The sequence below is a fragment of the Rosa rugosa genome, chromosome 7, assembly GCF_958449725.1.
Source record: "Rosa rugosa chromosome 7, drRosRugo1.1, whole genome shotgun sequence".
In the NCBI taxonomy this organism is placed as follows: Eukaryota; Viridiplantae; Streptophyta; class Magnoliopsida; order Rosales; family Rosaceae; genus Rosa; species Rosa rugosa.
Genome location: NC_084826.1, coordinates 7353109 through 7365209, shown reverse-complemented (window position 1 = coordinate 7365209; position 12101 = coordinate 7353109). Strand labels below are relative to the sequence as shown.

General features: G+C 38.1%; 2 protein-coding genes across 3 annotated transcripts; both read left to right on the top strand.

Moving 5' to 3' along the window:
- The first annotated feature begins 5285 nt into the window (after nt 1-5285).
- On the top strand, nt 5286-8856 carry LOC133719814 (serine/threonine-protein kinase AtPK2/AtPK19-like). 2 transcript variants are annotated; one of them, XM_062145988.1, is made up of 7 exons: nt 5286-5441; nt 6135-7118; nt 7269-7351; nt 7427-7547; nt 7645-7818; nt 7951-8055; nt 8430-8856. In XM_062145988.1, exons 2-7 carry the CDS (start codon nt 6453-6455, stop codon nt 8715-8717), a joined length of 1437 nt encoding a protein of 478 aa, XP_062001972.1. In that variant the 5' UTR covers nt 5286-5441; nt 6135-6452; the 3' UTR covers nt 8718-8856. The 2 variants fall into 2 exon arrangements, with proteins under 2 accessions (XP_062001972.1, XP_062001974.1); XM_062145990.1 differs by lacking the exon at nt 5286-5441 and adding an exon at nt 5489-5752.
- Nucleotides 8857-8912: 56 nt separating this feature from the next.
- LOC133719813 (serine/threonine-protein kinase STN8, chloroplastic) lies at nt 8913-11589 on the top strand. Its single transcript, XM_062145987.1, has 5 exons — nt 8913-9630; nt 9725-9898; nt 10126-10530; nt 10664-11027; nt 11253-11589. Exons 1-4 carry the CDS (start codon nt 9052-9054, stop codon nt 11009-11011), a joined length of 1506 nt encoding a protein of 501 aa, XP_062001971.1. The 5' UTR covers nt 8913-9051; the 3' UTR covers nt 11012-11027; nt 11253-11589.
- Nucleotides 11590-12101: the final 512 nt, after the last annotated feature.

Genomic DNA, 12101 nt, shown 5'->3' with positions numbered 1-12101 from the left:
GACATTTCGGTCTTCTCACATCTTCCGTGAAGGGAATAAAGTAGCTGATGCTTTAGCAAACTATGGTTCATCTTCTTCCGAAACGGTGTGGTGAGATTCTCTTCCTTCTTTTATCCTATCGCACTATGAGAATGATAGGTTGGGTCTTCCTCAGTTTCATTTTCGTTAACTAGCTAGGATTTCATTATGCTTGTTTTTCTTATTGGGAGGTTTTGGTTTTTGACCCCCCTCCTTTGTATTCTTTTTTCCTTTAATCTCATGGAGTGATGGAGAGGATTCCTCCTCTTCTAAAAAAAAAAAAGGTGAGGAGAGGGACCTTGTTGACCTTTCAACCATCCCGCGTAATACCTGACGTAATTCATTATCTCATGAGCGTGGTTAGTTGGTAAATTGGTATAAAGATTTGATTTGGAGATGAACAATTCTTAGGTTCACCCCTAGGGTGAATGAGCATATTCACCCCCATTGTCGATTAACGCATAATAACTTTATAATTTTCTAATCCAACCATTCATTTTGTATAACGTAATACAAAGATTAGCTTTGTAAAAAATCAATCAAATTGAAGACCTTTCAGTTATTCATTTATATGAAATACATGGACGATTCATCATAATAGTAGTAAGTGTTGTTAGAACCATCCATTTGTTTGATTCAATTAGATAATTAAACGATTTTTGATTCGATTGATTTTTTACAGAGATAATCTTTAAAGGCTAATTTAAGATATGGACCGTTGGATTATAAATTTATTAAATAAAAGTATGTTAATCGACAATAGGGGTGAATATGCTCATTCACCCTAGGGGTGAACTTAAGAATTGTTCTTTGGAGATGACTTGGGTCCATGCTCCCATCAAATTAAGTATCAAAACACTCAGTAAAATATTCATCACTCTTAACTTATTCCATACTTAATATTATGCAGTTTCTTCTTTTTATAAAGAAAATTGATTTTTTTATGACGCATTGTAATAAAATATTGTTTATGCATGTTTACTATTATCACGTTTAACATAGTTAAGTTGCTTAAAAAACTAATAAAACTAAGTTACTTTTGGTTTTTTTTTTTGGGAATACTGTTGAAGTTAAGTTACTTTCTTCTCCATTAGATTCGATACCATTTAATTAAGGTGCCTTTCATTGACGGATGCACGGTCACAGTCGATCACTTTGGTATTGAATTTTTTATTTTTGATTCATGCTTGCCGGTCAAGAAGTGATTTTTATTATAATTCATAAACAGTATTGGGCCGGGCTTGCCATGTTGGCTCTGATCCTCTAGCTAGATGGGCATGGGCTTGGGCAGCAGTGGCGGAGCCAGAAATTAAACTCAAGTGGGGTACTCAGAAAACTTAGAAAAAAAATTTGCATATATCAAGTAATCAAACTCTAATAAAAATTAACAAATTATAATAAAGTTATGAAAATATCAATATATTTTTTAAAAAAACATTATATATTTTTTAATGAAATTTATAATTTTATTTATGATGGTTATATATTTTAACTTTGATTTTTAAAATTATAAGAACTTATGTTAAAAAAAAAAAACAGAAAACTAGCCTAATGCTGCAAAAGGACTCGAACTCGAGACCTGCAGTTACATTAGCTAGTAACTAGGAGCTACCACTGAACCAACTCAACATTTAGTTACCATTGGAAACTCTATACTACTTATTCTCGAAAAATCTCAGTGGGGCACGGGACCCACTAGGCCCCAACGTGGCTCCGCCCCTGTTGGGCAGTGACATGGCCTGTGACTTGGTCAGTGACATGTGTTCCAAATTTGCGGTTGAACTTCAAAAGTATTTTTTTGGACAATGAATTCAAACGTAAGACAAAACTGTATGCTCAAACATTAGTAAAAAGATTTTATTGTGATTCCAGGAAGATTTCAAGTGATTTTAGTCAAAGTACAACCACAACACTTTTTTCAATTAGGACAACCTCCCATAAGCACATTAAACAAAATAAAACATAACCACAACTGGGCCTGAAGACGTCTCTCAAGGAAGTACTCGACAATGAGTGTAAGGACGTAATCGAGCTTGTTCTGGCTCTCTTCCAGAAGCCCATACCTGTTCATCTTACGCAGAAGAGCCTCACCCTCAAAGATAAGGCAAGGATTTTTCTCGTCCAGGGTAAGAAGTTCCCTGGCAGCATTACCGATGCGGCTCAAAGCATACTAGACCCTCCACAACTCCCTCTTGCAGTCTTGCACCGAAGCCCATATTCTCCAACAAGCTTCAGCTCAGCATCCAAATGCTCATTCTCATAAGGACGTCTTGACTTCTCTAAACATGAACAATTTTCTCATCACTATCTAAAGCCGAGGAAATCATCAATTTCAACCACAAACACAAACAAAGAGCATATCATATAACACTTCAGTTCACCAAAACAAATTTTAGCGGTACTCGTGTACTACACGGTGGAATAAGATATGATGAGTTTTCTCAAAATTCAAGTAATGGGACAATTACCTTCAATAAAGAGTAGAGATAAACTTGTCAAGAAAATGTAGCTAAGAGCCTGAACCATCACATCCCTGCTTCCATTATGTTCATTAATTCTACACTAGTACGTGACAAGACTACAGCAGCAACTTGAAATTAAAGCTAATACATATATATATGGCACTAGAGCTAAGTAACAAGCTAATGATAAAACCCAGACATAAACAAAACAGTCATGAAAGTGTAACCAGACTATCAAGGCGGCATTATGAGGATCTAAGAGAATTTCACACTCCATTTCTTTCTTTACAATATTAAACAAAGTGGGACAAATAGATGCATGGTAGTCCAATGTTAAAGGAGGGTCACTTGCAAGTAAACTGGTGTTCAAGATGGCGAAAACTAAAAGCATGAAATGGAGTCTAAAAGGTCCAAAACAAAGGGAAGGTGCCATTTTTACTGTTATAGTTTCCTGAACAATTGAAAAGACAGAGTGGGAAATGATGGTTGAGACTGAGAAATATATAAGTGAAGAACTAAGATGGGATTTTACTTAGCACAAGAGTTAAATAGATGTTTGGTTTCCCAATTTCCATCGTATAATACTACTCATAAGACTAAGTCAGCCACCAAACAAAAGCTAAGAACAACTAATGTATTACCCTTTAACCTTTAGAAGCTTCACTTGCTCCTCTGATCTTATCAGTAAATCAAAACCAGTTCCTGGAAAGATACTAACAGCAAAAGGTCCTATATATTACTGTAACGTTGTACAAAAAGTTAAATTGTGATGCTTAATAATTTGTCTCATTGTGATAAAGTTTTGGTTGAGAAAATAAAGCCATGAACAAGGCAGTTCATATTCCGCTTATCAAGCTTTTAAACATATATCAATCAGTTCTTCATTGTCAAACTAAGCTTGCCTCTTATTCAGGTCAATTTAATTCACAATTTCACAGTTTATGTGGTTTTGCCATTTGAATTAGTGAGTAGGAATGTTATGGAATTGTTTGAAACCCAAACAGCATTATCATAATTGATCAAAATTTACATTCTAAAATTTCATTCTTTTATAGACATTATAAGGGTTTGGACATCTTCATCCATTGCCAATTGGTTTGGGGTGTAACCCCAGATTACTTTATCATGGTATCAGAGCGGGTTATCTCACGTGTGCATGCCTCACGGCCACACGGGGTTCACGTCACCCAAAGTTGTCAACGTGTATGGCTTGAAAATTAGTCACACGTGCGGGGCGTGCTAAGAATATATAGATCTCACATGAGAAAAATGGGACATTGCCTAAGAGTTTATAAGAGTTTGGGTCACTCCATCCATTGCCAATTGGTTTTGGATGTGAACCCCAGAATCCCAGATTACTTTAGGTTTATCACAGTACACAAACAAAACAAAACAATATCATTAAAGCATGTCATTTAAGTGGAATCTGAAAAAGAAGATCTTGGTATCCAACCAATCAAGCATCAAAAATCACATATATAGTACAAGAATAAGAAATATGAATGTTATGAAGAAGAGTACTACCAGCACCAGTATGTGTGAAATTATTGTCTGATACTGTGGAATAATAATGGGTTTGCCCAGAAGAAGACCTGAGCAAGTGTGGTAAGGTGAGTCGCCAACGCGAGGAGATCGTTAGGGAGATTGAGCTTGCCTTCCGCCATAGAAAAAGGTCGATGAGTGACAAAGCCGGAGATCGAGAAAAAAAGAAGAAAGTTGTGGATTGAATCTCCGGTGCTACAAAGCACAGAGAGAGAAAGAGAGAGAGATTTTGGCAAGGGTCGAGTCCGATGGATAAGGGTTTAGATGGGTTTGGGCAGAGAGATTCTTACGTAGTTGCCAATCAGTGAACATGCAAGGGGTATTTTGGATATTTCTTTAATAAGTAAGGATAGTTTATGAACACACTTAAAATTTTATGAGTTTTAATTGGGCTGCCCCACCTCCACGTGTACGTTTGTCCAATGTAAGAATTTCTTGATTGGGTAACGGGAAGAAGAGAGAGAGAGAGAGAGCTCCGTCGTAGTTTTGTAATTGTGCTTAATTTTAGAGGCAAGTTGTTAAGATGTGACCTTAATTATCATGAGGTATTTTGTATTATCTGGATTATCATAAGACACTCCAAAATGATATTTTTTTTATCAAATCCCCACAAAAGGAAGCAATTTTTTTTTTATAATAACGTTTAACCAATAAAAAATCCTAAATGATCAAAACTTGATTGAATATCAGCACCCATTTGCTTGAATAGATTTATCACACAATCTTTGTGAAAAACTTCCCATACAATGAACAAAAAATGTTTTTAATGTGACAATAAACAACAATGAAAAAAATTGTGATTTCTATCAATTTAGGGTAAAGGGGTTGAAACCTCGTTCTGAATTCATACTCTCCAATGAGATATTAAAAGAAATTAATATTATAGTTTGTATGAGTTTTGGTTACATAAACTAATCAAGCATTTTAACCACCATTACATAATGAATAGATACTTAGAATCAAAACCAATTACTATGACAATAAGTACTCTAATAATAATATTGATTGTATCTATAGATGGTACTAAGTTCAGCTAATATCATATAAAATTTCTATCTGAAATAATAGATAATGTATGTCGTAACATGCTTAAATCAATGAAAATTCCAAAATAATGAAAAGCGTGAATTAGCGGTCGACGCAATTTGAACGCTGGCGTGGCGTGCAGACCCAAAATAAAGTACCCAAAAACCGGAATTAAGCATATTCGGATGGTAGTCCAAAAAGCGGGATTGCACTTGCCCCCGAACCAACCGTTCAGACTCCGCCACGTGTTAGCCGCCACCCCTTTCGTCACATTATTACTTGGCAAATATAAGCGGCGACGCGACCTGTCCGCACTTCTGAAAACACGTCTCCAACTCTTCCTCCTCCTCCTCTCACAACATTCTAATCCTTCGTCGCCTGCAACCTACCCAAGTAAGCTCCCTCCCTAATCTCTCTTTGGATTTTGGTTTCCCAATCGGAACTGTATTTCCGGTTTTTCCGTTTGAGAAAAAAAAAAAAACGTATCTTTAAGCTTTGGGGCTTCATTAAAAAAAGAACCCGTTTTTAGATCTGGGGGGTTGTTTTTGCGTTTGCGTTTGCGTTTGCTGAACATCGCAGACGCGAAAACAAAAACCCAATTGATGATGGAATTCGTTTAAATCTGTGTTTGCTCTGGCGGCCTTTACCACATTAGCTTGAAATTCAAAACCTTTTTGGCTTCTTCGAGTCTCTGATTGGCTTTTGTACGATCTTCTTTTGGGTTCTTACTGTAATTTCGCTTTGCTTTTTTTTTTTTTTTTTTTTTGGGGTTGGTTTTTGTTTCTGGGTATTGAATTGTGTTGTTGATTGCATCCAATAGCATCTGCATCATTCCTTCCTGAAATTTAATTTAATTATAGGAAAATCTGGATTAGAAAGGGGAAAGGTTGGTAAAAGAATTAACCTTTGCTATTTGCGAATTTGAATTCGTTTATAGAAATAGAGTATTATTTGCATAATAAAACTGTTAGTTTATTGTACTTGGGTTGTTTATGTTTGCTTGCTGAGAGTGTGTTATGATGATGGAGAAGTTGTTGCATTTGTGACTGTGCTAACTTATTTTGTTGTATTGGATATTGAACACAGGTCTGATAGCTTGATCCTTCATGAATTCAAGAGCTACTGAAGCATCCGTGTTTCCTTGTCAGTCAGGAAACAAGAACAACCTCTTCTTCATCTGGATTTTGTTCTGTCTATTGCCGAGATTCTTGGGAACCCCGTTTGCATTTGTTAACTTCCTCTTGGTTAAGGCAATTGACAGGAGTCCTTCTGCACTAGTCTAGGCGACAGTTGCATAGATCAATTTCTTTTGAGCACTGGTCTTGGGAGTTTTGGGTTCAACGGTTGTGGCAGGGATCGATTCAGCTGCCTTCTGCAGTTAGCATTCCTGCTTTAAACTCGATAATGGTTTTGTCTCAGCTACCTGATTCGTCCAAGACCCGCAAGTGCAGTCCAGTTCAGACCCAGTTGCCTTTTCCAATGGGCCAGATGGATGCTGTTGTGTCCGATCACGTTGAGCTTGACTTTTCAGATGTATTTGGTCCTGTACCAGTCCATGCCCCGGTAGACTCGGCTAATTCTGCCTCTGTTGAAGATGGTGCTGACCATATATATGATGATCCTGTCGTCATTCACAACCGATCACATTCTTTGGTCGGTCCTTCATCGTATGTAAGCCATTCATTGAAGCTCAGCAAACTCACTATTCATGACACAGAAGATTCAGTGGATCTGGTAGAGTGTCTCCATGAAGATACCGTGAAAGAATCTCAGGAACCTTTTATTGGTGATGGTGTCCTTGGAAAACCTCTAGAAGTTGTTGAGGAGAATTCCATGAAGACTGAGAGCGTAGGCATTGAAGATTTTGAGGTTTTGAAGGTTGTTGGGCAGGGTGCATTTGCAAAAGTATATCAGGTGAGGAAGAAGGGGACATCAGAAATATATGCTATGAAGGTCATGCGAAAGGATAAGATCATGGAGAAGAACCATGCTGAATACATGAAGGCTGAGAGGGATATATTAACAAAAGTTGATCATCCGTACATTATCCAGCTTAGATACTCATTCCAAGTAATTCTTCCTCCTGACTCTAGAAGTTTTCTATTCCAACTTGCCTTTTCTGTAATGTCCTTTGGTCAAAAGATACTGCTGGTTACATTGCTGATTTTGCAACTTTAATGACATTGCATAATGTATTAACTTGGTTTAATCATCATGCAGACCAAATACAGACTATATCTTGTGCTGGATTTTGTCAATGGAGGTCACCTTTTCTTTCAGCTCTACCACCATGGCCTTTTCAGGTAACAAAGGTTTTGGAGTTCCATCGTTTTGAGCTCTAGTGCAGACACTAATGTTTACACTTCTCTTATTTCCAGGGAAGAGCTGGCACGAATATATGCTGCTGAGATTGTTTCTGCCGTATCTCACCTCCATGCAAATGGCATTATGCATAGGGATCTTAAACCTGAAAATATCTTATTGGATGAAGATGGCCATGTATACCTCCTTTTCTCACTCTCTTATGTTGATTGTTGTTTGTTTAATTGCTCCAAAGAAGTGTAACTGACAACATGATCACTGATTTGTTAAATAGGCTATGTTGACTGATTTTGGGCTTGCAAAGAAATTTGACGAAAATACAAGATCTAATTCTCTATGTGGAACTGTAGAATACATGGCACCTGAAATAATTCAGGGAAAGGGCCATGATAAGGCAGCAGATTGGTGGAGTGTGGGAGTTCTATTGTTTGAGATGCTTACTGGAAAGGTATGCAGTTTACTGATATTGCTTACATGTCAGACTGGTGTGTGTGTATAAAGGGCCATGACAAGGCAGCAGATTGGTGCAGTTTACCGTATATGTTATATATAATGTCTCTGGTGTGTCTTGCTTCTGTAGCCTCCTTTTACGGGGAACCGTCAGAAAATTCAACAGAAGATAGTTAAGGACAAAGTCAAGTTGCCAACCTTTTTAACAAGTGAAGCACATTCTCTGGTGAAAGCGGTAAATATCCTCTGTTCTAATATTTATAATCTACTTTGTCTTTTTTGGTCTAAACACTTTTTAAACCAGTTAATGAACTTTTTAGTCTTGGGGTTACTCTAACGTCTTTATGGCAGTACATACTGAATTATATGATATGTTTTCGTTCTATATTCATCTATGCATCCAATATAATGGTAAGCACGGGACAATCTAGGATCTCAGTCAATACCTCAATAATTTCAAAATGAAGGATATCTAGATATGAGAAGGCCAATGCCTTTTCTTTTGATGGGTCAAGACTGAAGAATAATGCTGATCCTCGAGTGTTTGCACCTTCTCATTTCATGTTTACAATTGACTATGAAACTTACTTAGCCTGGTTATGTTTTCAGCTATTAGAGAAGGACACCAGCAAGCGCCTGGGTTGTGGACCTCTGGGAAGTGATGAAATCAAGCGCCACAAATGGTTCAAGCCAATTAATTGGAAGAAATTGGATGCTCGTGAAATCCAACCAAGCTTCCGACCTGATGTTGCTGGGCAGCACTGCATCGCCAACTTTGAGAAATGCTGGACTGACATGCCACTTGTGGACTCCCCAGCTGCTAGTCCGAATGCTTCTGGAAACCCGTTCTCAGGCTTTAGTTATGTTAGGCCTGCAGTCTCTTTTCTTCAGAACTAGATCCCCATGTACTGTGTTCGGTTGTCTCCCTGATACAAGCTTTTTTATCCATGTTTTCCTTTTCCTCTCCTAGACGAATTTGATTATAACAACTCTGTATGTTGCTGGAGAGCAGTAATAAAGAGATTCACTTCTTTGATATGAAGATTCTTATTTTTTATTTTTATTTTTATGCTTTTGTTTTGGTAGTATTGTATGGGGAGGAGAAACCCACATATGGATAAATCATCGTACACGTGTCAAAATGCTAGCCTTTGCTGACAGTTATACTGGTTTCTCCACAAAACAAAAGCAAAACCAGTTCACCACATAACTTCCATAACAACCCACAGCCATGGCTTATCTGCCCTCTCCAAGCTTAACTACACTTAAACACAATCCCAAACCTTTATTTTACTCTCCATTAAAACCCAATTCACTTGACAATCTCTGCTTCTTCACAAACCAATTCAAGGTTCACCCACATAGGTGTAATGCATTCTTCAGCGACATCCCTGGAAATGTGTTGGAGAACACTCTTCATTTGGAGCAGTTTCCTCCTTTTCAATATGGGATCATGGAGTTTCAGAAAGTTACAGAGGACCTATCAGAGACACAGAAATGGGGGTTTCTGGTTTTTGCTGGGATAACGTGGATATATTTAACTGCAAGGCCAGGTATTCTCTTAGGTGCCATTGATGCATACCTTCTTGCTCCTCTGCAACTGGCTTTGGATAGTTTGGCTGGAAGGAGAAGATTGAAGATGTCTGATTTTGTGATTGGGGACAAGTTGGGAGAAGGGTCTTTCGGCGTTGTTTATTCTGGGGCCATTGTTCCAAAGAATATGAATGTTGAGGAGAGAGTGCAGAAGAGAGGAAGGGGGAAAGCTTTGCGGTTGGATGAGAAGTTTAAGGATAAGGTCATCCTCAAGAAGGTAACTAACTATGATTATTGCTAGGTCGATATCGCTTTTCACATGATATGAAAGTGGGCTTCTCTCTGATGAGTTGGTTATTTGAGATATGCAGGTGAAGGTTGGAATGCAGGGGGCAGAAGAATGTGGCGAATTCGAGGAGTGGTTCAACTACAGGCTGTCTAGAGCAGCACCTGAAACATGTGCAGCTTTTCTGGGAAGTTTTGTTGCTGATAAAACAAGTTCACAGTTTACAAAGGGTGGAAAGTGGCTTGTTTGGAAATTTGAGGTACTCAAACACATTTGGGGATCACTTGCTTAATAATCTAAAGCCTTTTTCTCTATATTCAGCTTCTATAGATCAGTCATAAAGGATGATGCTTTATCAGTTTATATGATGATTAAGAACTCGTTGCTATTTTATACCTTGAAATCTTTGATCAAGTTCTTGTATTTAAATGCTCACTTAAGGATGAACCATCCCTCACACTAATTGTAGGGATGTCAATTTGACAGGGAAACCAAACTCTTGCTGACTACATGACAGATCGGAAATTCCCTTTTAACTTAGAGTCTGTCATGTTTGGACGTGTCTTGCAAGATGTAGACTCTGTCAAGCGCAGTGCCCTGATCATCACGCAAATAATGCGTCAGATTATTACTTCGCTCAAGAAAATCCATGACACAGGCATTGTTCACCGGGATATAAAGCCAGCAAACTTAGTAGTGACAAAAAAGGGAAAGATCAAGCTCATAGATTTTGGGGCAGCTACTGACCTCCGGATTGGAAAGAACTTTGTTCCAAACCGAGGCCTGCTTGACCCTGACTTCTGTCCTCCTGAACTGTATGTGCTCCCAGAGGAAACACCGGTGCCTCCTCCAGAACCTATTGCTGCAGTTCTTTCTCCGATTCTTTGGCAGGTACTAAAGTTTTAGCTTTTTTGTTTCTTTGATGCTAAACCTTGAAACAAAGAAGTGCTGCTTTTTAGGAGATAGTTGGGATATGTATAGGAAATGTGTTTATTTGTTGAAGAGGTTGCGATTATTGTTGCAGCTGAACAGTCCTGATCTTTTTGATATGTATTCTGCTGGTATCATACTATTGCAAATGGCAGTACCATCCTTAAGGTCTTCGGCAGGCTTGAAGAATTTCAATGGGGAGATAAAAAGATTTGGATATGACTTGAATGAATGGAGGGAGTCTACTCGCTTGAGGCCTGACTTATCACTTCTTGATCTTGATTCGGGTAGAGGATGGGATCTGGCTACAAAGCTGGTTTCAGAGAGAGGTAGCCTAAGAAGGGGGAGATTATCAGCGGCAGCTGCTTTGAGGCATCCTTACTTCTTTTTAGCTGGTGACCAGGCAGCTGCAGTTCTTTCAAAATTAAGTTTTACCAAATAGTGAGCAGCCTCAACATGTGAGTAATGCCCTCAGAGAATTTCATATCAGTTGATTTGGTTAAACTAAATCTAGTCTGCCATTGCATACGTTATAATCAGTTGGTCCAATATGCATGTTCAAACATAATTTGAATTTGGTTCATCATCCAGATCACAATGAATATTTTTCTTAAACATGATTACTCATGGGATGAAATATAAATCCATTGAGTTCCTTTTTCCCCTCTTTTCCTTTGTTACAGCAACTCAAAAATGGAGAGGCCCATGGACATGGAATGCTTTGTGCCTGCCAGTATATGACTGTTGCCATTTTTGCTCCAGGTGACTTGGGAACTTCGCTTCCAATTTACCACTTCATCAGATGCAATTACAAGAGATTACAGTTCCATTAAATGTTTTTCATACAGATTATATAGGAGAGGAGGTTTATACACACTCTCAAGCCCACTCTGTTAATTCACTTTACAGTATTCTTTTGATCTTTTCCTCTTTGTATCAGAAAGCTCATTTGTGCCATGAAGAAGTAACAAAATCAATTGATTTATAGTGATCAAACACCAGCAATATTTCTACAGTATCTATATGGAATATGCCAAAAATCACAGTTTGACCATATTTTCTTTGGTTTCTACACTGTTTGGCAAGGACACCAGTGTAAATCCATATTTGCAGTCTGTTACATGTTATCTGATACGTAACCACTTACGGACGTAGCTCGTTATATACATGAACATCATCGTAACAATTACATACCAAGCAAGCGATCCCAGAATGCTTAATCCCGTGCACCAGTAGAGCATCACTGATGGGGAAGACTTGTCAAGAAACCATTCTGGTGCTGGTGCTGGTCCTGGTATTACTGCAGAAGTTAATGAGTAATGTCCAAGCCAGAATCGAATCCATAATCTGAAGAGGGCTACCTTAAACCTCAAATGGAACCATATGCACGCATGAGATAACTGAATTGCTGATACACTCTCGTAAAGCTTCCTTTTCCGAGACCTTTCAGTGATCCACCACATCAGAAAAACCCATAAACTATTTATTTTGCTGCTTAGAGCTGATACAACTGCTAGAATGTAGGCTTTGGC